At 43.9% G+C, this 27,030-nt stretch overlaps 1 protein-coding gene across 1 annotated transcript in view; it reads left to right on the top strand.

Annotated features, from left to right (window-relative positions):
• gse1b (Gse1 coiled-coil protein b) overlaps nucleotides 1–27,030 on the top strand; it is a 161,301-nt gene that overhangs the window by 43,550 nt on the left and 90,721 nt on the right. The window contains exon 2 of the mRNA XM_086025544.1: nucleotides 1,698–1,836. Within this exon, the coding sequence (XP_085881670.1) occupies nucleotides 1,698–1,836 (139 nt within the window). The remainder of the gene's footprint in view (nucleotides 1–1,697; nucleotides 1,837–27,030) is intronic.

The following is a 27,030-nucleotide window of genomic DNA, read 5'->3' as shown; positions in this document are numbered from 1 at the left end:
TGCTAACCAGTCGACCACCTTTTTCAATTTTGAATTTTCAATCCATATCAATTTATTATTGCCATTTGTTTCACAGTAGCATAGAACAGTCCAATAGTAACATCTTCCATTAACCAGGAAGTAGCCTGGTCACTAGCAACAGATGGCTACATAAACACAAATATGGGAGAGCCCCCCCCCAATTTTGTTAATAATTTTGGCGTTGGCAGCGGTCTTCCTTTTCCTGATTTTGTTTTTGAGCAGGTCAGGTGAGATATAACTTGGGACAGCTCAGCTGAGGTCATGATTGTCTTGGTTGATATAGGCATCAACGCACACAGACATAATCAATACCTGCACAAGTGTGCAGGTTCTTGTTTATTGGTACTCAAGCACTAATACTGTCTGATCCATTGAGGGCTGAAAGCTGTCCGCAGACTCTCTTTGCGGTTCAGCATCCTCTATTAGTAGCAGAGTCCTCCTTTCCGATTAGAGGAATTGCTCAGCAGTGGAATTAACCTCAATTAGCACTACCTCGGTTGATATTTCTCATTTCACCTCCTGGTTCGTGCATTGCATCTTAGACACACCTCTTCCACTGAGACTCAACATGAATGTGCACTCATCAACACTCAATTCTGAATCAGCCTTTAATGCCGTCCCTTTGTAGCTGAAGCTCACATGCACTTCGTGGCCACAAGACACTCATGTTGTGCAACATGACACACTGTAAATATCAAGATTGATGGCCGTAGATGAGTCATGTGAGAGCAATGGTAGCAACGGTGTAAGGTTATCATCAAATCTTGGCAACTCCGCTTCATCTTTAAGGGCCAATATGTTGTTTTGCACCACCATCTGTTTTGGCATTTCACAGGAATTGTTTATTCTGCAGCCCATTATTTTTTTTCTTTCGCGTCAATGTGCACTTTTAATTAAAAGGAGGACACCTCTGGAGTAATACTGAGTGGAAAAAAAAACCGTTTGTCATTTACTTTCTGTAGAATGGAGTTGTCCTGACCAGTAAGTGAAAAGCACACCATTTTATTGAGAGAGTCCAATTCAGTTCCCACTCAGTGAAAATGTGATTGTCAGAGCAAATGGTTGTCAGTTTCTACACGTGCACTGTGATTGACTGGCGACCTGATGAGGGTGTAGCCCTTTGGATTTCTATTCCTGTGTGAAGTTGGTCTTCAAATGTAAAATATGATCTGATCTTCAGTCACAACAACAGTCTGATTCAACTAATACCTCCCAAGCAATCATGCTTTTATTGAACACCACAAGCAAACAATCATAGTGCAGGGCGGAAAAAGTATCTGGATCCTTCGGCTAACTTCTGCTCCAAGAGCTAATTGCTGTCAGCATCGAGCTAATCAGAAGTCCAATCAATGCCATAAGACTGGTTAAAGCTGCCCTTCCCTATAAAAAACAACAACTAGTTTAGTTTTGGATTCTTAAGATTAGTAAATTATGACTGATACCAAAAAGTTCTCAGAAGACCTAAATTAAGAAGTGTTTGCTTGAATGAAGCTGGAAAGGCTAATAAAGTATCCCTTAAAGCTATATATATGTATGTATGTATATATATATATATATATATATATATATATATATATATATATATATATATATATATATATACACACACAGTATATAATACAGGATGTGTCTTTTTCTCAGCCTGCTTCACTCCTTCCTTTGCTTTTATCTTTCAGACTGACACTGTGACGTCGGCGTCAACGAGAGCCGGCGAGGAGGAGAACTTCAAGACCTCCCAACCTGTAGATGACCGCACTCCTCACCCGTTGACCTCGGAGCCGGAGACATCTGAGCCAGTTGACCGCCCACGTTCCAGTGAGTCAAGCCCTTATGAACGGCAATGATTTAAAACGCTCTGCTTTGATTTTATACCCCCGATTTCTCAGTTGTGTTAGAAGTCAGGGCATTTCTGTGCTAGCAGTGGGCGCCCGAGCTGCACGGAGCAATTACTGCGTGCTGATAATTGTCTATAAAGGTGTCTGAGTGATGCACGCAGTTCATCATCAAGTGACTCATTAACTGATGACTTATTCTGATTTCTGATTGTGCAGGGTGATGGTTTGGTTTCATGAGCTTGATTGGAAACCCCTTCAAATGCTGTGAGAAATTTGAAGTATACAATTGAATAGAAAATAAGAGATGAGTATTTCATGCTAAGGCGGTAGCGTGGCCTAAAAAGAAAGCTGTGTATGTGAATGCGTGAGTGCGCCCTGAGGGATGCCATCGCTGGTTCTGTGTGTTTATGTGTTTATGCTGCTGTCTCCTCTTATTGAGGTTCCTATATGCTACCTTATCACCAGACCTGCTTCATCCTTTTCTTCTTCTATTTAAATTGTAAATTTAATGATTTCTCCACCCACTCCTCCTTCTTTATCTCTCCATCCCAGCACTCTTATTTATCCCTTCCCTACCTGCCTCTCGAGATCAACGTTGCTGCCTATTCATAGTCTTCCTCCCTGTTTTTCTCTCAGGCTATTTTCTGTTTAGCCACGAGGGCCCCCCGGTTGTTTACAGAAAGTCTTCCAAAGCACTCTCAACTACAGAACCGATCTACACACAGGCAAACACGCGCGCACGTGCTAACCCAGCATCTAAACCGCAAGTTGGTCTCTGACACTTGGTTAAAGAGTCGTGACAAAGGGCGCAGCGTGAGCCCATACATGAATGTTGGAGTCTAGCCCTTTGACGTGACTCTCGGTGGCCTCACGGGGCTTGAGAGCTGCGTTTTCATGCGTTATTTAAGTACTCTCCATCATGTTGGTTGTATTGTGGCTCGCGTGGATATGGCGCGTTCCATTTCCTCTACTCATGTGGAAAAAAAGGACCTGTTCACACACACGAACAGAGGATGCTCCCTCTTATGGTGTCAAGTTGTGCTTGTGTGCATTTAATTTCTGGTCAGTGCAGTTTGCACTCACTGGCCACAGCGTTTGTACACTTGCATTGATCCAATAAAACAGCTGTACTAAAGGGCTTGTGCTAATTTAGAGGTTCCACTTTATTCATGTTTGTGTGTCCTTGGCATGTGTTTGTCTCTGCATAACGCAAACTGTAGGTATAATTGTTATGAGATGAGCCTTTCGGTGTATTGTGATGACAACATCACAGCTGGACTTGGCAGTGTTTCCAGTCTGGCTGCTGACCAGTTCAATACAATTGCAATTACCCGCTGTGGGTGTGTGGCGCACCGCCAGGGTGTACTTCATGATATTTGACATTTGCTTTTAGGAGGAGAACTCTGGTTCCTTTATCAGCGATTAACATGGTCGCGTTATGAGCTCCATTGAAGACATGTCACAAGGAAAGTCTTGTGGTTGATATAAAACGATGACTTGGCAGGCAATGAGGTGGCAAGCGACAAGCAGTGGGGGCTTGAGGAGGGACGACACTGCTAGCTCACACCCCTTCTGCTGCTCCGCTTTTATTCTCTTGTGTCCCACCCGCAACGGAGGGAGGGCTGAACCTCACAAGAGACTGTCAAGCTTGTCGCGGCTCCCACAAAGCCGATCAAGTGCCTGTACAGTACATCGAGACAGTGGCTTGGCAGGTTGCTACCTCACTGTCCTCTTGTTGCCACCAGGCTAAGCTCAGTAGTCATCATAAGTCGCAGTGGGCGTGGCTGGAAACTCCAAAAACCTTGCTATGATTTTTCTTTTAGGTTGTACAATATCAGCGACGTGCTTGTCACCAAAAATCTACTCTCTGTTTCATCATAGCATTACGACAAAGTATAACTCCCTAAAACCCAACATAGTAAACAAAATGGATGACAGCAGTTCTTTTTTTTTTCTCACATTTTTGAAGTTCTCTCGATCAATAAATTGGCTGCATTGTACCTACGTACATTGGACATTATTGTTGCTTGGACCAAGCAGGACATCGCTGAAAGCGTTATTTGCCTCATGTTCACGGCACATCATTGATAGCGACGGCATAAAATATGTGGGCAGTGAAAAACACATTTGGGGAATTGTGACTCCTTGTGACTGGAAAAGTGAAAATTAAACTAACATTTCAATCCTTTTTTATTTTGACATAACGGAACCCTGAATTTGCAGCATTCCTCTTTGTAGTTCCATAACATCTTTTCTTCAGGGGGCCTCGAGATCAGCCACGGACGGCTGTGTTTCTTTAGCCATCGTTTTCGACTAATTCAGTCATGATCACAGGATTTTGGGGGAGAATCAGAGGCCTGTTCTACAGAGTGGCGCCAGTCCTGGCGGCCGTGGGGGGCCGGGAATTAGTCAGGAGACAGTGGGTTTGGCACCACGCCACAGTTATTAGCCACTCTCAGGGTGGGCACGGGGTTACGGCCTCACTCAATCATTCACTCCGTGTGTGTGTGTGTGTGTGCGTGTGCGTGTGTGCGTTCAAAGTGTTTGTTTGTCTGCGTGTGAGTCAGCCTCCTCTGGTCACACTGACCTCATTGTGCAGTCACTCCTGCTTGATTTGTCCACTCTCCAACACATTCCTCTCTCCAAACAGGCTAAGAAACAGACCCTTCAGCCTCCTCACTTTCACGCCCCCCCCATTCCCTCTCGCTCACTCTCTCCTCTTTCCTGCGGATGGATTTGATTTAGTGACTGTGGTTTTCCATCCACAGCCTGGGAGCCAGCAGCAGCAGATTTAGGGAGAGGCCTATAGATTCACAGCCAGCAGAGCACGTCATTACTTGGCTCAAGCCCATCAGCAAATACATCAGCAGGACAAAGCACTAATAGATGTGAAGCGCCACCATTCAGGAAGTAATGAACCTCTCTTCATTTCATCTCCTTAATTATTTCCTCCTCATGGCCTGCATAAATTGCAGCAAACCATGACATTGAATGATTAGAACAGAAACAGAATTCAGCAATTTAACGCATGGAATATATAATATACACACACAGAGGGATTAGGGGACGACATATTTTGGCGTTGGCACCCAGTGCAAGGACACGGCCCAGTGTTAAGGGGTGAGATCCGGTTCGAGCAGCGAGCCTGAGATGACCGCTTAGTAAAGACCTCTAGACGCTCAAGTTTGACCTCACAGGCCAAGGAAACAGGTGTTCAAAGCAGGATTAGACCTGTCTGCCCGCACACTCGGCGCCACTGTATGTTTCTTTCTCATTTTATTTACAGCTGGGCAGTGTCAGTGAAAGGATTGAAGGCACCCATCCATTGTAGTGTCCAAGAATTAAAATATGTGGTGTTAAAGGAGCAGATATTATTCTTTTGCTAAATGAGAAAACAAGAAGGTACGTGTATTGGGCACCTTTTATGCAGAAATGACACATAGAATTTCCACCAAATTTTGTATAGGTGTACAGAAATTGGCGGACAAACAAGCACAAATGCAGCATTCGAGTCACCTTTTAAGGTGCCTTTGAAACATCCTTCTTTTGCCCCCAAAATGTTGATATTTTCCATTGAACTGGCATTGTAGATGCTTTGCTGTTGGAAATGAATGTTAGTTAAGACTGTGCACATTTTGCGCGTTTGATAACAGGTTCGACAGTGGCAGGGTAGACACTTTTGTCTAATGTTAACATTTCAGGAACCCTTGGTGGACCATCATTTAGCAACATTATTGGGTAAGGACGTTGCCTGTTTACTGTTTAGCAAATCTGTTTTGAATTTCTGAAATGACAGAGTAGACGTCATTTCATCCACATCAAACTACACACATAACAGGATAAAAATGACAAAACATAAGTGTACATTTTTTTTCTGCCGCCACCCACTTTTTCAGCCTCCACTGAAGAAAGACATTTCCATGATGACGGAGCAATTGTTATGAGGACACCAAAGTCACTTTAACGTGATATTGACCCGTTCCACAATGTCTTTTTTTCTCCCTCTTCTAATATGAGGTTGAGTTACAGAATGAAAACCTTATTTTCGAATAAATTAATCTTGAGAGTCCCAAATCTGGCGTCAAATTAATATGCTTTCACCACCTTCCATCATGGTGGTATCTCCTCCTCCTCCTTTTTTGTGGCTTTCCTCCATATACCCTGCAATGTCAATTATTCCTTCCACGCATCTTTCCCAAACCGCCCTACCCCCCTCTGTCTGCCGTGGCTAAGTGCTTTTTGCTGTCTCTCTGCAGGTGGCACTGTAATAAAGCCTGTCAGGGGAAGGCACGGGTCGTACTGTCATATGCTCTTGTTAACTCCCTTCGTCCCCCACACCCACCCCCCAATCCCCTACCACCGGCACTACTCCACATTCATCCACAGCTTTCATTTTTCCTTTATTTGCTATTTCTTGCCTGTCTTGCTCTTCAAATCAAAATGGTTGGTTCCATCTCTCATGTTCCATCTCTCAACCCCCCTCTCAGGATCACAACCTATGTCATATGACTTTCGTTACAGTGGACGGTAACAATATATTGGGTAACTGGGATCAGCAGCTTCATAATCTGGATTATACGGTGGTTTGTAATAGGAAGGGTAGCGTCTGTCGTTGCCATGGTAACCCTGGATCATCCACTTCAATGGTTTGTTATACTGGTGGACCAGCCAGCACACCTGTCATGTTTTGTGAGCCAATGTTGAGTGCAGAGCTGATTCAAACTTTACTGCATTGTAAAATGGCAGCCCTCTACTTCCCCAACCCGCCCCAAGACAAGATAACGGAAACAAGTTTTGTCAGTTTTACAGACATAAATGATTAATTAACAGTTACAAATGCATGTGACTGCTGTGGATTCCCATCTACCTCAGTGGCTTAAACCTCAAATACACTCTGTGCCTGTAGGGGGAGCCCTGGAGCAAATCTACTATAGTTGCTACTGCTAACTATTTTGGATCCGCCAGGATTCATGCACCACCGACGTCAGAGGTGTCAAATGCCTTTTTCCTTTTGTCTTCTTAAGTATGCTCACAGTATGTGTGCTCATGAACATGTGACACTGTGGGCATTAATGTTTGTGTGTGAGCTTAGCAGCTTTTAACAGAGCACCCAGGTCTTATTTGCAGCAGCCACACGATGGCAACACCGAGCCCCTTGTTTGACACACGCACACACATTCACACACATGCATGCTCATGCACATGCACACACACACAAGGTGACAGTGTGCTTTTAATAATTCAGTCGTGGCCATGTTAACGGTTGACAGGGAACATGGCCTTTCTACTCTGTTGGTAGATCACTGGCGGGTGATTCTTTTTCACTCTCACTTTTTTTCCCAGGTTCCTTTTTTCATCATGTTGTTGTCAAATTAATCAAATGCATTCCCTAGGGTCAGAATTAAAAGATCATTTTAGGAAAACTGTTATTATAGTTGCAGCGGTGCCTTGCGTTGCGAGAAAAAGTTGAAGGAGTGCTGTATTGTGGCACTGAAGTCAGCTCACTTCATAACAAGATGTAATTTGTCAAGAGACTGCAAGCTGTTTATTGCCACTCCCAGTTTACCGGCAAACTAAACAGAATCCAAAGACTTACATATTGGGCATTTAAATCAACAACATAGCTTTCGCATAATGTGTGTTGATCTTAATTCTAACGATGCAAAATTCCATAGACAAGCTAACAATTCTGTGTCACAATGTTATAACTAGGGACTGACTGATCAAGCAATGTATTTAAAATGAATAAACATTACATCATTCAAAAACACAATACTGTTTGAGAGGTGTTAAATAGGCACTCTGATTACATCTTCTCTTCTGATCCCACATAGCAAAATATACATTTCATATTTAGGGTTTTGCTAGCATACAGTACATGTGTGTTCGGATTTGTGTAACATACTTAAAACGTTTGGCCTTCAAATTCCCGTACAGCATTTCTGTTTTTTTCCCCATCTCAGCTGCTTCATTCTCTTACCCTTCTGTTGTCATTCTCTTCGAAAAAGCTGTTGAGCAGACACTGAAAATAAATGTATATCATTCTGCTTAAGCACAGTCAAACACTATTATTGCTGAGACTGTGGTACTGGGCTTTGGGAAGTGTGTCTGTGTGTGTGTGTGACGTGGGTGAAGAATAATATGACCCCAGCACTAATCCAATCACATCCACTAAGCAAATTATGGCTCCAGCGCGCCCTGTTTCTCGCTCTTCATTTCCCCCTCTCTCAGTTGCGCCATGAGGGTGTTTCATGTGGTCTACGTGGTTTGCAGCTTGTGCAGGCTCTGTGTTTTTCTAGGCTTTGCTTCGCTTCAACAATTCCCCCCCTCCTTCCTCCTCAATGATAAAATCAGTATGAGTGTATTTGGGGCCATAGGAGCCTGGCGTTGCAATCTGGCCAGGCTCAGGCAGGCTCAGGGGGGATTGGAAGTGACGCGTCCGGGGTGTGACGCCCCCTAGTTGGGGCTCTGAACCAGCCTCTCTGGCTCCAGGCGGGCTGCTTGCAGTCCAGCATGGCGTGGAGAGGCGGTGCTCCATCTAGCTCCTATAAGCCTCGCCATTTCCCCCCCTCAGCGACCCACCCCCCACCCCCCCGCTTTGTGTCTGTCACTTCAAAGAGATCCTCATTTCGACGTTGCTTTTTTTTCTTACCTCCGCTGTCCTCACCGCCTCCAGTTTGCTGCTTTCCTTTCCGCCCCTTCTGGGTGTTTCTCGCATCTCGCTCTTTCACACAAACACTTGCACAGCCCTTGAATATGGGGTCACGATCGAGGCGTGCTGTTAATTAGCCGCCAGTGGTTGTTATAGCAATATGATGATGAGGTGTAATTAATTAGGTGGCGTGTGCACAGTGGGAGAGAAAAGAGGCGGAGCGAGCGAGAGAAATACATGCCTATCAGGCCTCCTTTTATCCTCGGAGCTCCTAATGAGAAAAAATGAGACACTCCCCAACTAGGAAGAAAGCATTTTGTTCTTTTACATGTTCTCTCTGCCTCTTGTCATTTTGTCTTGTTTCTATTTCATCTGCCTATCTCATCCAAGATCTTGCTTGTGGGGTGCCGCTGACTCGGACTCAGTCTGCATTGTATTTTCTACCGGAGCATGCAGCCTCTGGGACACACACGGGCATATGGTGCTGACAGCTATAGTATACAAAGCCCAGACAGCATAGCCAAGCTTTTTTTTTTTTTTTTTTTACCTGAGTTAAATACAATCCTGTTTTAATTGCAAGCTCTGTGCTTCCATGCTGCTTTTTTTCGGTAAAAAATAAGGATTTGAAGAGAGGAAAAGGCAAGAGGTGCACAAACACTGTGTTCTATTGATCATCACAGCAACTCCTCGACACCTTTGCATGTCAACAACCTTGTGCGTTTGTGTGTCAAAGGCTCGACCACGGTGCAGTGCGTCTGTTTACCACCCCGGTAGAGGATATCAACTGTTGTCGACCTTTCCACTCTTAACCGCATCATGCATATTTAAACGTGCACAAGAACGATGCCCCTCTTTGACTAACATTTGGCTGAACTGGCGTAGTATAGCAGCAAACATACTTCATCTTCTATATTAAACCCCATATAATCTCACCGGATGCTTCGTTGGGTACACATACTGAGATCCAACACAGGAGGTTTATTAAAATGTCTTCATCAAAATTTAGAGTGTCCAATCAACTGAAGGCTAAATCATTGTTTATGTTTGATGCATGTACATTTATTTCTGCATGGAAATGAGATGCTTGGATTCAGGCTGACCACTTTTGGCGCATTTATACTCAGTGCAGCTAGCCCCCACTGATAGCTAGTATTCTGTAAAACCATAGGGGGCAGTGTAGAATGTCTACAGCATACGAACAACATTTCAACATAATAGAAGTAGAAAGCACTTCCGTCAGTAGAAGCTCTTGCTATCTTTGTGGGTGGGACAATCTGTGTAGTTGGAATTTTTTTTAGGTATGAAGTGTGGAAAATTTGGGCTATGCCGCGTGGTGAGACGTAGTTGCATGAGGCTTAAGGAGGAAGTCAACCCAAACATACAGTATTTTTTTCAAGAATGTGTTCTGTGCAAGCCCAGTTGAAACAAGGCATTCTGAAAAATATTGCGTTTGTGGAATAAGAGTTAATCCACCCGTTTTTATACATCTCTGGGGGCGGCCATTTTGTCACTTCTGTCGACTGAAAATGTCATCCACAGCTCACCTGTTTTCTGAAGATGAGCCATGATTGGTCGTTACCTGAGCATTGAGCAGTTGTGATGTCATTTTTAGTCGACAGAATTGACAAAATGGCCGCCCCCTGAATTGGCTAAAAAGGGGTGGATTTTGCTGCTTAACTCATATTCCACAAACGCAATATTAATCAGAATTCCGTGTTTCAACTAGTGGGCTTGCATAGAATGCATGTTCTTGAAAAAATTATGTTTGGGTTGATTTCCGCTTTAAACCAAGATTAATTATGTAGGTAATAACTTAAATGTTTGAAAAAGGTGTTTTCCAAGTGCATGCAAAACATTTTCAACAATTAATCCGACCTATCAACTGTACAGCTCGATTGTTTTTTTTTTCTTTTCAAAAACAGAAGTAATAATAACTGAAATCATGTATGTGTGTGTGCACAAAGAGCTGTGAATGTAGCTGTGTTCAGAATTAATCAATCACATTCTATCTGCATGTTAAATGGGAGTCAGCACTTACCCGTCACCATTTAAAGTGTCTCTGATTAACTCCAAATGAATTTCTGATTTTGAGGCAGACTTTTCCGACCTTGCTTTTCAAAGAAATCTCCCAAACGCATGGGGGAAAATGTGCTCCGGTCCAATCAAATTCCAAAAAGTGAGTTTACTGAAAACACAACACTGCTCATCACCAAAAAGAACACCATACCTACAGCCGAGCATGGTGGTGGCAGAATCTTGCTTTGGGGCTGTTTTTTTCTCACCTGGACCAGGGACCTTAGTCACCCTGGAGGGTTGAACTGAACTTTATTTGGGAATGAGACTGCATTAATGGTGGAAAAAGTTTTGAAATTACTTATCTTGGGTCACTTTTTTTTTTATATAAGGAAAAAAATCTTGTTTGAGCATGGGCTAGAGTTTTTACAGTCAAAGCCACACACACCTCACGCACAAGCACACCAAACAGGCCCCTGTCACACAAATACTGTAGATCTACATCTCGTTTCTTTACGACCCCCTGCCATCATGTTAACAACTCACTTTTCCTTCTACCACCACCGCCCACGCCCTCCCACACACACCTTGACGTCTCTCATCCACTTCAGCTACCATTTAGCTTTACGAGGTGTGCTAAAAGAAGCCTGTGAGGCGGGGCGCATCGCCCTCCCTCCGTCCCTCCCCTTTATGGACGATATTGATATGGTCCACAAGTCGGACGTGCCTTTCCCTGTTTACCGGAAATTGACGGCAGGAGGGGAGTGTGAGGAGTGCGCTGGGTACTTCTAGTCTGCGTATGTATTGGCGTCTGTGTTTGGATAAGACGAAGCCTCTGCGAGTGTGCCGCGCATGCAAACTGGCTCATTAAGGAAATGAGGGGAGATGGTTTGGAGAAGCGGCAGGTTAAGCAAAGGAGAAGAGTGCTAATTGAGCGAGAACACAGAGTCACAGATGTGGCCCGATGAGGATTCGAACTCTGTTTATGAGCTCTGCGTGTGATACTGTTAGTATAAACAGGAGGTCAGCTGACGAGTGGCTCTTTGTAAGGTCTTTCTCGCCAAGTGAGCGCCAAGTGAGCGTGTCATAAAGAAATCCTCCTCAGCCTGTGTGTGACTGCAGTTTGTGTTGTGTAGCTGAACTCCGAGATCTCACACGAGGAACAGTGTTGCGCTTTGTGTTTTGTATTACAGTGGCGCCTTGGCTAATGAGTTTGATTCGTTCCTTGTCTATGCTTGTTACTCGGAACGCCAGTACCTCAAATCATCTTCCCCATCGTAATGATGAGAAGTGCCATGAATCTGTTCCAGCCTTACATTGTGCTCCTTCTGTTATGCGTGACTTCACCACCAGGGGCCAGTGTAATACAGACATATAGACACATCGGAAGAAAAGTTTCACAACTGACTCGGTAAGACGCAGCGATATTTGTCATTTTTCCTCAGCGATGCCAAGTGTTCCAGTTTGGCCGTATTTTGTTACAGGTAATTCAGAGCCAAGATACGGTTGCGCTTAAAGTGAAAATACTGGCGTCACGATTTTGAGTAATACAAACTCCCAACACTTGGCTTCGTTTAAGTCTCTTTTAGGAAGTATTTGTTGACCAGCTTTTCAGATTTACAACATTTTGCCAACAAGTTTCTTTTCAGAAGATTGACATCTTTGATTAAAAATTCTAACAGAAAGTACAGGGAGCTTGCAGTTGACTGAAAACATCAACAAATAAATACTGAAACTCCCCAAAGCTTTTTCCAGTCAATAAAGTTTCACAAAATTTAAATATAAATGATATCATTCAACATCAATCAGTTATCTTTAGTTTAAATTCAAAAACAAACAAAAAAAGTCCATCCTCAACACAACTGCTGGCCAGCAGGTCAACAGTGTTAGGTGCCCGCAGAGAACTTAACATCTCAAAATAACCCAGTCTTTAATTGATCGCTTATTGTCCGACGGATATTTTAAACACGGCCGATGCCAATATGCTCCAAAATGCAGACTATCGGCACCGATAATTCTCCCGGCTGATAACGGTCTATCACTATTTACCCTTAAGAGACGCTACACAAGCTGAGTAAATTTCACTGTGATCTGATATCAAGTTTGCATGCTTTGGCGTTTCTTGCAACGGCCAAATTGTGGTAGGGTTCTGATTAATGACAAATTTGGGACCGAGCACAAAGACAGTAAGGAATACCTTCGCAGTCAATGCTCGGTCTTAGATATAAAATTCATAAGGCAGGAAAACAAAAACGACACCTCGTAGGCGTCTGCGCTCTCCCTCTCACTGATGGAACAAAAGTGTGGAAAAACTTCATTGACACTGCAATACAAAATAGATCCCATGCTTGTGTTTCAGTGAATTAGCATAATGTGTGTCACTACTTAGAGGAGGTGAGACTAATCTCACTTGAAGAAGTCACCTTCACTTGTCAAAGTTGAATCACGCGACTATGCGTCACAAATAATTGTCTCCTCACATGAGTCTTAAGTGGTGTGATTAGTCAACTTGTTTGCTGTGTGAATTGTCTGTTTTGCATATTTGTCTGCTTTTTCTGTTTGCACGCTACCAATGCCTGCCTAGACCCCCCCCCCCTTCTATTCCTGGGGATAAAGAGAAGGTTTGTTTGATTAATTAATGCTGTTAGACATGAATGTAAATGATCAAAGGAGAGCATTAGCATTTGGTGTTTAATTATTCATGAGCTGCAAACACTCATGAATTAGGACACCTGTGAGGGTGTTCTCCTCTCCAGCTCATGCACATATGCACGAGGCATCATGGGATGTAACCCCCCCGTGCGTTTAACCGGCCCAGCTCAACATTGTGTGTGTATGTGTGCGCTGGTAGGGATGAGGGTCACGGCGGGTTCATGTGGGTATTACTGAGTTGTGTCGCCGCTCACACTGGGGTTCAGTATTGTGATTAGGTTACAGCGTTAGCGCTAAGGCTCCGACTGTCACCCCGACTGTATGATTCATCTCCATGGAGACAAGAGAAAAGCTCTGATCCAATTAACCCCACTGCTGCCATCCCTCGACCCGAGGGTTGCTCGGGTGCCGTGAATAAGGATTAGGTTAGGACGTAAAGATGTTTAAAGCCGGTGAAACGGGCGGCGCCGTGCAAACAATGGCTCTCTTGCCAAAAGCAGGTATTTTTTTTTTTTTTTTTTCCTCCTTCATCTCCTCCCCGCCCCATCAGCGGCAGCATCCGACGACAGCGCAAATGGGCCCTTGTTGCCATGGATATGAGCAATGGTTCCGCACGATGGGGCTCGGTGATAAATAGTGGGATGTGAAGGAAGTTAATAATTTATCCCGCGGAGGGAGTGACTGTTCTCGGGAGCGTTACCTAGCATAATGGGTTAAGTGCAGCGATTGCCGCGTGCCAAGCAGCCGACTCGGAGGAGGTAATATATAAAAAATGAATAAAGGATGAGCTCCCTGCTGGGAAGGAATTGTCAGGGGAGGGTGTTGTTGTTGTTGTGTGTGTGTGTGTGTGGTGGGAAAGAAGGCTTTGTCGTTTCTTGAATCGCTGGATCGGCAGGTAAAGAACATTCGCAAACTAACAGAGCCTCCCCCAGGCTTTCGTTAATGCTCCACTTTTCGCTGGAAAAGCAAAACGGCTCCATATGCTCGCTCGTTTGAGCGCCTGAAGTAGCAAAGGTGGAGGCCATTGTTAATCACTGACACACGCAAAATAAGAGTTTGTATTTTGAAAGAAACTTTTAATTTCCTGCGCAGCTCCTTCCGAGTGCCCTGGAGATGTTTTTGGAGAGTGCAAAAGTGCGGCACAGGTTCGCCCTCACTGCCAAGAGCACGAACACAACACCTGCTTTGTGTCTTCTTAGCAATTCATGATTTGCGACACTCCCAGACGCTCCTCCCTCTTTATCCATCTGATGCCCGAGGTCATTTGTAGGTCACCATATTGTGTTAATCCTCTGGAACATATCAGATCAGCTTGATTTCATTATTGTCCCTCTGATGCCCTGCATGTACTCCTGTGCGAGACGGGCGGTGGGGTCCAACTGCAATGATCCTCTCAGGGTGATGTGAGGAAATAAGATGAAGTGAATTACTTGCAGCGAACCTTACGTGCATGTCGGACACTCGCTGCATCAGAGGGAGCGTTTGGAACAAAACGAGCTTGTGTTAAGACGCAGCATTGCCACTCTGCTGCCTCCTACTGTCTATTTTGAAGGAGTTTCCAATGCATATGTCTGGTTTGGATGAGTTCTCCTCAGGCATAATACTTGTTGTCTTCTGGTTGCTTTTCATTTCTTCTCTTCTCGCTTGTGGCTGATAAGTGATGCAGATAGCCGTGATGGATGAATAGTGGCCAGCACGCACAAGCCTCTGCGTTTATTGTGTGCGTGTCAGCACTCTCCTTTAACATTGTGTGTGTCCTCTAGTGTTTTGTGACCTCTCAAGGCATAGGTTACGACACACATGCAGCTAGAGGAAGGAAGCGTATAGATTAAGGGGGGAGGAGGTTTCTGGAATGAGTCTCTCTGCAGGTGTAATCATACCTTGTATAAATCTCAGCAAATGGTTGCATGATTTGAATCGTAATCAGCTGAATAGTTGTTGCAGCTATCTTTTTTTGTAAACAATGCCACATGAGCATCACTGAAATATTGAACACAAATGGAACAGCACCATCCATGAGCACATGAAATTCAAATATGATCAAGTTTTTTTCTTCTTGTTTGGTTTCTTGCCCGATTCTCTTGTTTCAGTGGCAGACTTGCGTTTGGATCACGTAATATGCTGTGGTCGGCGGCATTTGTGTGTGTTAGTGCCAATTGGGCCAAACTATTTCCATGTGGTGTTAAAAGGGTGCGCATCGCCTACGATATATACGGTAGACGGTATAAATTTGGAATACAGTATGGATTTGGACTCTACCGACCAATCATTCAATCAAAGCTGATGACATCATTGTATCTGTCTTTTTGTGAAATTGGCTTCGAGCACGTCTGAACACGAAGCTGTAACCACTCATGTGCATCCATATCCAAGAGTCATGCATCCTTCCTGCTTCTAGCTGCTCCAGAACAAACGGATGACTCATATGTGCTAAGCTAACTTGTTTCCAGTCTGCACCAGCTAGGAGCTTTGGCTAGCTAGCTAACGTAGCTAAACACTGTCCTTTCATGGTACAAAGTTCCTTCTCTGACACTAATCCTACTAAGCTACACTTCTCACAAGATTCGTTATTCCTAAAGGAGAATGAGCTGTAAGTTAAGGTGAAATGTACTAGTAAGTGAAATGTATTAGAGGAGAGGAAGCCCCAGATGATTAAGTCATGAGGTGGAACAGTACACTTTGGACAGCAGTCTGTCTGGAGCTGTGTTACAGCTGAGCGTAATCAACTAGTGTTGCACGAGATACCGGTACTGGTCATCTACCGTGATTTTTCGGCCGACAACCATGACAATATGACAACATGACAAAGCCCGTCTGTAAGGATTGTTTTAAAACTACCGTGCCTCGAGGTGGGAACGCGTCAGGTTGCGTTGTAGTAAAAATAAGTAGTGTAAAAAAATAAGTATAAAATAATAATAACCTGCTCAAGACTGCATTACAGTAGATGTCACACTAACGGCTCTATAAACCTCTGTGCAAAGTTTTTATTTGCGACATTTAAAAAAAAAAATAAAAAATGGTAGCTAGTTTTCTTATAGTTTAATTTACATGTAGTCTATAAAATATAAATAATCAGGTATAGAAAGAAACAGTGTTATATATCTGTCTCACTCTCCTACATGTGTACAAATGTTCAAATTAATAACAAATTGTTAAAAATTTGAAGTTCTTTTGTCAGTTATAATTTTGCTGCTTTTGCTGATTTTAGATTTTTGTCGAGATACCGTTTCGGTACCGGTATCAAGGAACATTATGCAGGTATAGTATCGAAGTCAACATTTTGGTATCGTGACGACACTATTAAATTAACTATAAACAGAAACATAGCCAGTAAATTAATAGAGAGAAGATAATACAAGGATACATAGTAAGCACACACTTCAAAAAAACAGAAATGAATCTGTATGTTGCTGCATACATCAGCCCGGAGGAGGAGCCTATGAGGTCAAAACTCTATTAATACATAGATATGTATATAACAATGTTATTTGTGCTCTTTTACATCATAGAGTGCAGAGCTCTAAGTTTTATTTAGTTTTTTGTTCTCAAAATGACATTACATCTTTGTTTTTCTTATTATTTTTACATTGATTTAGCTTTGCTAAGGGTCTATGAAAGTCATTCAGAAATATTTGCTTTCTAATTTTCACACTCATGTTTATATCACAATATCTAGTGTACCTTGAAGAGATTCAGTTGCTACATTTGAATGAATTTTAGGCCATATACAGCCCTAGTGCTATGTATATTACAGCACGCACGGTAACTTCATAGTTCATAGTTAAATACCTGCATTAGCATGATTAAATGGACTTTTTAATGAACAGTTCACTGACCAGTCATATACTAAACGATGATTATAAAGACTAAATATGCTTTATTGCTCTGAAAGTGGAGCACGAGTGGAGCTATACAGGCAAAGTCACATGCAGTGAATTGGTGTAATGACCAAAACATGAAGAAACAAGTAATGCCACTTAGCTCCACTTAGCTGGAATGAAATGCACTAAATGCACTTGGGCCATGTGCTCTGGATCATTTAGATGGGATCTTTCATCTTTTTTATGGGCTCACATTGTTGTCAACACTTAGAAGGGGTTACGAAGGTACAGCTACTGTACAGTGATCTGTGACAGCATCATGCTCACCAAACACACACAAACACAACCCTGGAGTCACAACCCTTGTTTTCTCTTTTGTGGCACCCTGAGTGACAACTTAATCAAACCCCCACCCTGTTGTACACATGTGGACACGCACACACAAACCTGCACATGCATGCTCCCCTCCCCAGGTTGCCTTTTGTTTCCTGCATCTGTTTCCCTCTGTGATTAATTGCAATTAGCGAGAGGTTTGAAGGCCCGTGGAAGAAGACGGCGAGAGGAAAAGGGAAGAGATTAATGAGGGGAGGCATCCACAGGAGAGGGAGGGGATAGAGAGATAACAGCGAGGAAGGAGAGAGGTTGCACAGATGACATGGTAATAAGGGAGGGGCTGGGAGTGGAGGAGGAGGAGAAGTGAGGGATGCTCGGATGCTAATGACATAAGAGATGGGAAGAGCGCAGGAGCGTGACATGGAGCTAAAGTGGGAGAGGAGAGAGTTGGTTGTCAAAGCACAGGCCACAGAGCACCGCCGCGGGGGACTGATTAAATATGGAAATTATAATTGCTAATTGACCTTTATTAATCAGAGCAGGGGAATGGGGTGTGTTTTGTGGCTCCTCGTGGATGCGCACGACAATGTGAGTGTACTTGACTGAGTGTTGTGTATGTGCCGCATCCGCTCCCCTTGTGCATCTTCATCATGTTTAAATACAGCGCAATGTTTAAATACAGCGCAATGGGGGAGACAGATAGAACTCACAAAATTTGAAAATGTGACATGGGTATTTTTTTTTTCTTTTGAAAAGCACTTAAGGCGAATGTTCTTGGACTTGTCGACTATGCGACCAATCATGGCTCACCTGTTTTCTGAAGCTGAACCATGATTGGTCGTTACCTGAGCACTGAGCAACAGTGCTGTCATTTTCAGCTGTAAGCAACCTACAAAATGGCCGCCCCCTGGGATGGACAAAAGCAGGTGGATTATACCACTTAAAGGGACGGTGGGGTGGATGGCCATGTTTTCACTAACAAGTTCATTTTATATATTTTTTTGAATCGGAAAATGGAAAGAGTTGTCATTTTCTATTTTATTTTATTATTTTATTTTATCAATACATTTGGGAGAAATTAGGAAATAAGTGACTTCATGAATAACGGCTCTTGTTAATGATGAGAATGGCCACGCCCCCGACCGTTCTATCCTTGTTCGGTCGAAGTCACTGGAGGAACCGATTGCAAACTCTCCATTGGAAATCATTGTACTTTCATTGCTTATAACGTCCAAAAATAGTGATCAATTAGCCCCAAAATTTACGTGGACACCCTTACTAATGACCACTTCCACATATCAAAAGGATTAACCTCTCCGTGGTTGATTTATAAGAGAATGAGGAAACGTGGAAGTGAGCAGAGCTACATAGATTTAGGCTGGGACGAGCGCACACTGCTTCTTTGCTATAAAAAACAAACAAACAAACAAACACTGCTTCTTTGCTGATCACAGTTAGGACGGGCGAGCCATTTAACACCAGTCAGGATATTTACAGAGACTGAAGTGGGAATGAGTGAACATGCACATTTATTTGGATGAGGAATGCCCTCAGTTTTTCGACCGACAACACGCCGTCCAATGGTACGTAACAGCCGAAACGTGCGTTGAGATGCGGCCACACTAGGCTGTAGAGTCGGATGCGCACGTTCAAGACAAAATATATGAAATGAACTTGTTCGATGTTCGCTTCACTCTCGCGGCTGCAAGCGGTGTCGGACAACGCACGCGACTCGGAGATGCAGGCTCATGATCACCTCCACACGCTGCGTGGACAGTAAGGAGCTAATGTTGTTGTGCTAACGCCTTTTGTTTTAATGGCCTGAAGCTAGTTGTTGATATTAGCTGTACCGTTATTCTACTGTTAGCCGGGGAGAGAAGGGGGCTGGGGAAATAAAGATCCATGCTTGCCTGATTGTTTGCCCACTGCCAGTCTCCGGCCGACGTCCCGAGAGTTGACACGAGTTTAGCGTCGCTAAATGTCCGAAATATAAGCCAGTCGGGGTGCGTGTGCGCATTCATGCTCTTGTCTGCTTCAGCCTGTGTAAGTGTAGAAGCGATGGCCATGGTACTTTTGATTTTGTGGAGGTGATCATGATGAGATCACGTTTTATGTCAATAAATCCAAACTATTGTGCAGAACACTTTTATACTTTCACAGGTTGAAATGGACAAGAGTAGTAATGTGCATTTGCATTTTAGGGACGATCGGTCGCCGTTTTAGACAACAGAACTGACAGTGAGCAATATTACCACGCTTGGCTCCCACCCGTGACGTAGACCTCTGAGACCGAAAACATAACATAAGCCACGCCCCAAAAAGAGCGGGGTATTGGTTTTGAAAATGTTTATTCAATTTTAGTTGTTGTTATTTTTGTTCAGTATACAGTAATAACCTTGGTTTTCTATAGACTGTTGTTTTTCTGACTCTACTAAGATTTATTTTGTCTTGCTGTCGATGTAAGTCACATCTATAACCACACAAACAGAGGCACTCACATGAACGTCAGTCTTGCAGCCAGATCGCACAGATTTGATTAGAGACCTCCTAAATTCATTAACACAATGTGATTTGGCCAGCCGTCATTAGAGCAGCATGTAAACTGATCCGAAGTGGTTTGATTTGGTTTTAGCTTGTTAAATGCAGATTCATGGTCCATGAGTTTGGCAGGTTTTTTTTTTTTTTTTCTTTTTAAGTGATCGCTTTCCAGCACAACCATTAACCATAAACGTCGTTGGAATTCATACCGATCCCGAGTATAAACAGCCAGTACAATCACTTTTTCATTAAAACGGTCCTGTGTAAACCTCCTTTTACTCCAGTGTCCTTAAATCATTTTTGCTCATCTCAGGATTAGACGGATGTGACTGAACTTAACCCCCCACCTAATCACCCCACCCCTTCTGTCAAGGGCCAGCGAGACATGAGGCCCACAGGGACAATTGTTGCAGGGTCCAGAGGTGATTGTGAGGTCAATCATCAGCAGGAATGAGATGGACACACAAGCCTGGGAACGCACATATGTAAACACCTAAAGGAAGTACTCGCGTCACATGTGTGCATTTCATGTTTATCCCATGTGTCGCTTTTCTGTCCTCACATCACACATAGACTACACAAGGTAGACTGTAAACTGCAGACTGTCTGAGATCTTTTCCAGCCATTATTCCTCTTTTGTGTTCTTAGTGAGAAGCCCATCTCCTGGGGGATTGGATCGCTTGTTTTAGGAGTGCAGCACAGCTCATCCGCTTTGAACGCGTTGCCAACTTCGCCTGTCGGCAAGGGAGAGCGCTGGAGCAGTGTAGTACTTTCTTGATCCAGCAGAGGGTGCATAGCACATGCGAGCACAGCCTTCAGTCCCTATTCCCCCTCTGCTCTATGTAAGAATAATGGCTGAAGTCAACCATAGTACAATATTAATAGGCACTTTGAGAAATTAATTAGCTAAGAAAGTTATTCACCAATCAACATGTCAGTGGTGATAAACCGAGGCTAGTGGTGTGCGTGTGGGTGCGACGGGCTGATTTGTTTGGTGTTATCAGTCTGAGTTAGGCTCGGCAGGCTCAAGGATCACTTCCTCGGTATGTGCGTGCATATGTGCGTGAAATCCTGTTGGTGTGTGTGTGTTTACCGTTGGGTAGAGACAGTTTGATTGAGCTCCGCACTGTGAAGCTGTCTGTTTGCCAGACGGTTTGTCTCCGAGCCAAGACTCTGCAGCCGAGAAGAATACAATGATTATCCGTCACATGGTGGGAGCATTCTTCATCTGGTCAGCCAAGTCTGCCCTGTCCGCACCTTGGACCGCAAACTTTTTCTACTCTGCGCATTGAAATGTTTGATTGTTCTTTCTATCCACGCAGTAAAGTGACGTTTACATTGCGCTTGCTTCTGTTTGACTTTGACAGACTTGAGAAGAGCGTTCACCTCACTCTGTGTGTTTGTGCTGTGTGTGTGTGCGTGTGTGGGCTGAGTATTAGCGTTCAGCAGCGTGTGAGGAATGTCAACAACCTTTGACCTCTGGGCTCATTAATGTGCGGGGTGTGGGGTGATGATGTGGCGCTAGGATAACTGGTGTGTGTATGTATGTGTGTGTGTGTGTGTGTGTACGTGTCAGGTCGGACTTGATTTATCACACGTATGTCGGCAAAGAGGAGGAGGATGGTTCTCGCTAACGCCTGAGGTCAAAAGGCCAGGCCAAAGGTCTTGAGGGGTCAGCGTGCTGAGTAGATATCAAAGAGCATCCTGGGACCCAAATATGTCCGACTAAGGCTAGCTAGGCCATAGGGATCGCCTGACCAGAAAAAAAGTAGATAAACACACTCACTGTGGCATACGTTACTTGCTGGTCGGCGTAGGTGCAAAGTGCAAAGAGGCTAAGGTCACTGCGTCTGTTCCGAGATCAGAGGTCAGGGTACAGGCGCCGTTAGATGAGACTGCATTCCGCCCACGCATTTTATGACGTCCACCAACAACGCGGGTTACCTCTTGACATCCTGGTGACAAATATGGTACAAAATATGCGTCAAATCCAAGCGTGCTGGTGCACCCAAACACACACAAGCAGACAAAGCCCCACAAAGGCAGCTAATTTCACGCCGGCTCTGCTTGGGCCCCCGCTTTGGGCCCGGCTGCGAGGCACAGACACGGAGACAGATGGTGCAGGCCTGGCAGGAGGAGTTTCTGCTGTCCTCGCGCGCCCATGATTGTCGACGCGCTCGTGAAGCTTCTCTGGCATGCGCACATTTTCAAACATGGCTTTTCTACCCCCACACTCACCGGCGGAGCACCCAGTGGCCACATCACTTCCCGACCGCTTTCTACTGCCAAGTGAGGTGGCAGGAAACGCTTCCCCCGTAGCGACCCGCGCGTCTTCAAAGATGGTTTTCAAGCCAGTAGCGCAGTGTTTTGTAAATCGTTTCCCTTCTAAGAGGCCGCTGAGTGGAGGCTGCGCATTTTAAACGGAACACTTGTTTGAAGATGAATAGCTGGCAGTGAATGAAACGCAGACTTGTATCCTTCCTAGAAGTATTGTTTTTATCGAGTTTGTGTGTGTGTGTGTGTGTGTGCATGCCGCTGCCGTAATTGAAATGACTGGTTGCAATGATAGCTTTTGCATCTCCAAATCTTGGCTGAAGATGATCCTGAGGGTGAAGGAGAGGGAAAAGAAGGAAGGAGAGAAGGGGTGGGATCACAACCAAATTGGGAAGGCACGCAAGGGACGAGTAGAGGCAGAGCTTAACATTGCGAGCGGATGGTGAACACAGGTGGCGCTAGCAAGCCGTTTTAACAGGCAGCAGAGGCGAGATGAACGGGCCTGGCAGCGAGGCGAGGAGGCCGACTGACTAACCGTCGCTTTGGGCCGACAGACGAGCAGACAGGCGGACGGACGGACGGGCTGACAGCCAGCGCTCCAACCAGGCAGACGGGGAGCTGGTGTCATCCCATAGCGAGCGAACAGGCGGCGCGAGCGGGGTTCATATTCCCCGGGACAGGTGGCGGGACATGCCACTGCTGCCACCTGGCACTCTGCACCTGCCCTTGTGTTCCCCCCTCATGCCGCCTTCCTCTTCATCTGGGCCATGAGATCACTATGGGCTCTTGACCTCATCCTCAACCACAAACCCCTGCTGTGGCACGACAGCAGTGACTGGGATGGACTTTCCTCTCTTGCAAACATGCGCTCCAGACTTCAGGCTGTAATTGACGGCAAAGGAATTGCAACCAAGTAGTAAAAATTGAAAGTTTGATTCATGACTATGAATTTTGCCCATTCCTTTTGGTCCCTTAAAAAATATGATCTATACAGCTGTAGAAAAAAAAACCCACATTAGACCACCCTTGTTTCTTCAGTTTAATCTTCATTTTAAATGCATAGTACAACTAAAGGTACATTTGTTTTGGCTAATATATCAGTGACAACAAAAACAGCTCTTCAGAGTTGAATTTAAGAGCTGCCTGAGTCATTTTCCAAAGGATTTTTGACCAAAATCACTTCACAGGTGCTTACATAGCTTTGGCATTGTACTGTTTTTAGTCACTTGTCAGTTAGTCACTTGATGCACTTTTAGTGGCACCAGACATTAAAATGAACAAGAAATTGAAGAAAACACGATGGTCTCTCTCTTAATTCCTTCCACGGCTGCATACAAACCGTTAGTCCGTTCACCTGATTTGGATACAAATACCCTCAAATTAAAGAGGAAAACCTGCAATTCAAGCACACTTGTTAGTTTAATTTCAAATTGATGGTGGTAGTGTTTACAGCCAATAAAGATGAGAAATGTGTCAATGTCCCAATATTTATGGACCTGCCTGTATGTATCCTGCGATTGGCTGGCGACTAGTCCTGGGTTAGTGTACCCCATCTCTTGCTGCCCAGATGGATGGATGGATGGATGGATGGATGGATGGATGCGATTGGAAACAAAACAACTATTGCATACTGAACTGAACTGTTCTGCATGGTGCAAATTGGGCTTTAGAATAAAATGAAAGAAAGTACAATACAGTCATTGTCTTTGCAATCCACTTGACCGCGCCATGCAGTGAATGTGTCGGTACTGATTGCAATCGTCTTACTCAAGCATAGAGACACATGCAGGTTAGCCCTCTGTCCCAATCAATCCAGGCCAAGGTTATGTGTGCGAAGAGGGTGTGTGCGTATGTAATTCTTTCTCCCCCAGGTAGCAGAGGCCACCTGCTCCCATTCACCCCTCCAGAACCCTGTGTGACCACGGTGCCGCCAGCAGCAAGCTGCCTAATTAAACTCAGCGTGCACGGCTCGTCGCCTCTTCCTCCCACGTGCAGAGAGAGAGACTGGCGCGCCAGCTCGCATCAAACGTGTGAATTTGTATTTTAATTAATAACACAAATAGACACAAAGAATGTAATCCGCCCACTCACTCTGTACGGCGAGGAGACAAAGTGCGGAATGCAAACATTTTGTAACGTGGAAACAATTGTGCGTCTCGCAAACACACAAACATGCACACTCAGGCTTCCCACTGCCAACTGAATTTCCCGTTTTACAGTAGGAGGGTTCTATTTGGCGCGCTACTCCTCGCTTTCATCCCAATGCATCCTTTTTAGTGGTCCCCTGATAGATCAGTGAGGATATCAGTGGTGTCCTATTCCATCCCATCAAAAACATCAAGTCAAATGTCTAATTTTATTAGAACAATGTATCATTAAATAGAAGTGTAAAATGTCGAGATATGAAAAGCACATCTATCTTGCTGTATACTGGCCTTGGACTTTTGTTTGTTTTTTGTTTAATGTTACTCCCAGTGGAAGTTTACCGTCAAACTAAACATAAAAATATCATGTTGTGTATTTAAAACGATCAAACTCCATTGCTTTAAGAATGGTCCCTGCTATCTGAAAGCTAACACATAATAACATCAACAGTTGTGGTTTCTCAACTGTTTAAGGAACGGATCTTTGGACACACGTAGACAATATCACAATACTCGCAGGCATATTATCCTGTGCGCTAAAAAGAATAATATCATTTCAACTTATTGAGTCACTGAGAATAGTGACAATTGGAATACAAGCAAGGTAAGGCTACGTTTACACCGCAGGTCAATTCCGTTTTTGTTTTTTTTGCCCATATGCGTCATGTATCAGATTTTTTTTCATGCAACATAAACAATACAATTCTGATTTTTTTTTCTTTCAAATCTAACCCGGGCCTCTTTCGTACTGTTTAATTATTTTACATTCTATTTAATTACATACTACTCTGTTTTTTTAAGTACAATATATAGAGGGCCACTTTCCTCATTAAAAAAAAACCTCATTGCAATAATTTGTGTTTGTTCTTTTGGAGTGAGGCTGGAACAGATCAATGGCCTTCCAATGGGGAAAGATGGCTTGTGTTTATCTCAAGGCAATCACTGTATAAGGAAATTTCAAGTTGTTGCTTGAAATGTCATCAGTCAAAATTGTGTTTGAGGGAATAATTTTGGAAAAGTGGGGGTTGCGTGAGTTGAGGAAGTTAACCGTGACTTAAACATTTAGCAAGAAGGAGGGTGAACATTTAGGGTTTATATTAGGTATGTCAGTGCATGAAGAAGAGAGACACAGGAAGAGGAAAAGTAGGAGACATTGGCAGCAAGGAACTTCTAGGGGTGTGACTGTTCCCTAAACAGATTTAAGGGGCGGCCCTTCCAAACCCCCGCAGCTTCCAAAATGCCACAGGGACATGTCCCATAATCCCTTGTTCCAGGTAAACAGCTTTCTTCCTCCAAAAGCATGGGCCCACTCCCCACACACACGCACACCATCAAAAGCGCTCCTTTGCATATGACTTCAAAACCTCCTCCTTGCTTCAAGCTCGAGTCCCCTCGTGGCTAATGCAGCTCACCGATGCACAAACGCTGCTCTGTAATTGTTGAGAATCAGCCAGATGTCTGATAGATTGCGGCTGATGAGCAGCTTCCACAAACATTTGACTGGTTGTGTTCATCTAATTGCTTATGGCCTATAAAGTTTGTGTTAGCGCTCCATCGCAAGCACTGGGCAATATGTCAAACAATGTATACAGTTTAATAGATTATACACATTTGAACGGATTATAGCTGGAATCAAAGCTTGGTTTAATAAGTTAGGTTGATTGAACAAATCTTAAAGTAAAGTTTTAGTGTTTGGACCTTTTCTTTTATGTCATGTCATTTTGAATACATTAGCGATATTAAAAAAGTTTATGAGATTGAACTGCCATATATTTCTGTCGTCAACAGCGGTTGCAATTTTATTTGGATCACTTTGTAATTTTGTGTAATTGGAAAAGTACTAAAGATGTCAACATGGAACAAAAAATGGTTTCGCTTTCTCCAATTTTGTTGACATTATGACCCTTTTTCTCCTCATAGCAATTGTCCTCATTGATTTGGTATCATAAACAATTGGATGAATTTGTAGTTCGTTATTAAAATGTATGCCTTTAAGAAAACTTAACCCTCTTTAACCCATTAACTGCGTGCATGTCCCCGAGAGAGGGTGGAAGGGAAAGTCCTGTGACGACCTTATGGGATATATTCCAGCCACCGGAGGTTTTAAACCAATATTTTTATGGGTCAAGTTCTTTGTAGGCAAAAGAAAGATGCCAGATGAAGTGACATCCATTTTCCAGATCGTAGTCCTGGTGTTGGTTGACAGTTGAGTGGGGCGTGGTCTCAGCCCATTCATTTGTAGCATTTGGGAGCCGAGAGAATGGTGTGATTTTTCACCATTTTGAAGCTTCATTTATGTAGGATTTTTCTAATCATTCAAATTTGTGGCGTGTCAAATTCAGGACAATTTTATTTTCACTTCACATTTTGAATCCCAAACATAACATTCTACCAGTGAGTTGAGTTGAGTGAGGTGTGGCAGGACACCAATGTGTGCGTGCGCCCATGTGCCAGCGGGCACATCCCACATCTTACACGTTCATTAACACACGACCCGAGCTACGATGGCCTTCGAATGTTTTGTGTCATTTAGCACAGCTGCATGATGTGCAAAGCTTTGCTCTCTCCTCCTCCTGTGTTGTTGTTTGACAAAGCCTTTCTGTTACATGGCAGAGAAACTCCTCTGTTTACACTCCATCACAGCCACTTAAACACTACTGCCTTCCATCCCTGCTTTAATCTCTCCCTCCTCTTTCTTTTCTTTTTCTCTATCCACTCCATTTAGTCATTAGGTCGCCTCTCATCTG

Source organism: Filicampus tigris, chromosome 3 (genome assembly GCF_054856515.1).
Source record: "Filicampus tigris isolate MCC_2025a chromosome 3, RoL_Ftig_1.0, whole genome shotgun sequence".
Taxonomy (NCBI): domain Eukaryota; kingdom Metazoa; phylum Chordata; class Actinopteri; order Syngnathiformes; family Syngnathidae; genus Filicampus; species Filicampus tigris.
Note: the sequence above shows the minus strand (reverse complement) of the source record. Positions and strands in the feature narration are given on the sequence as shown.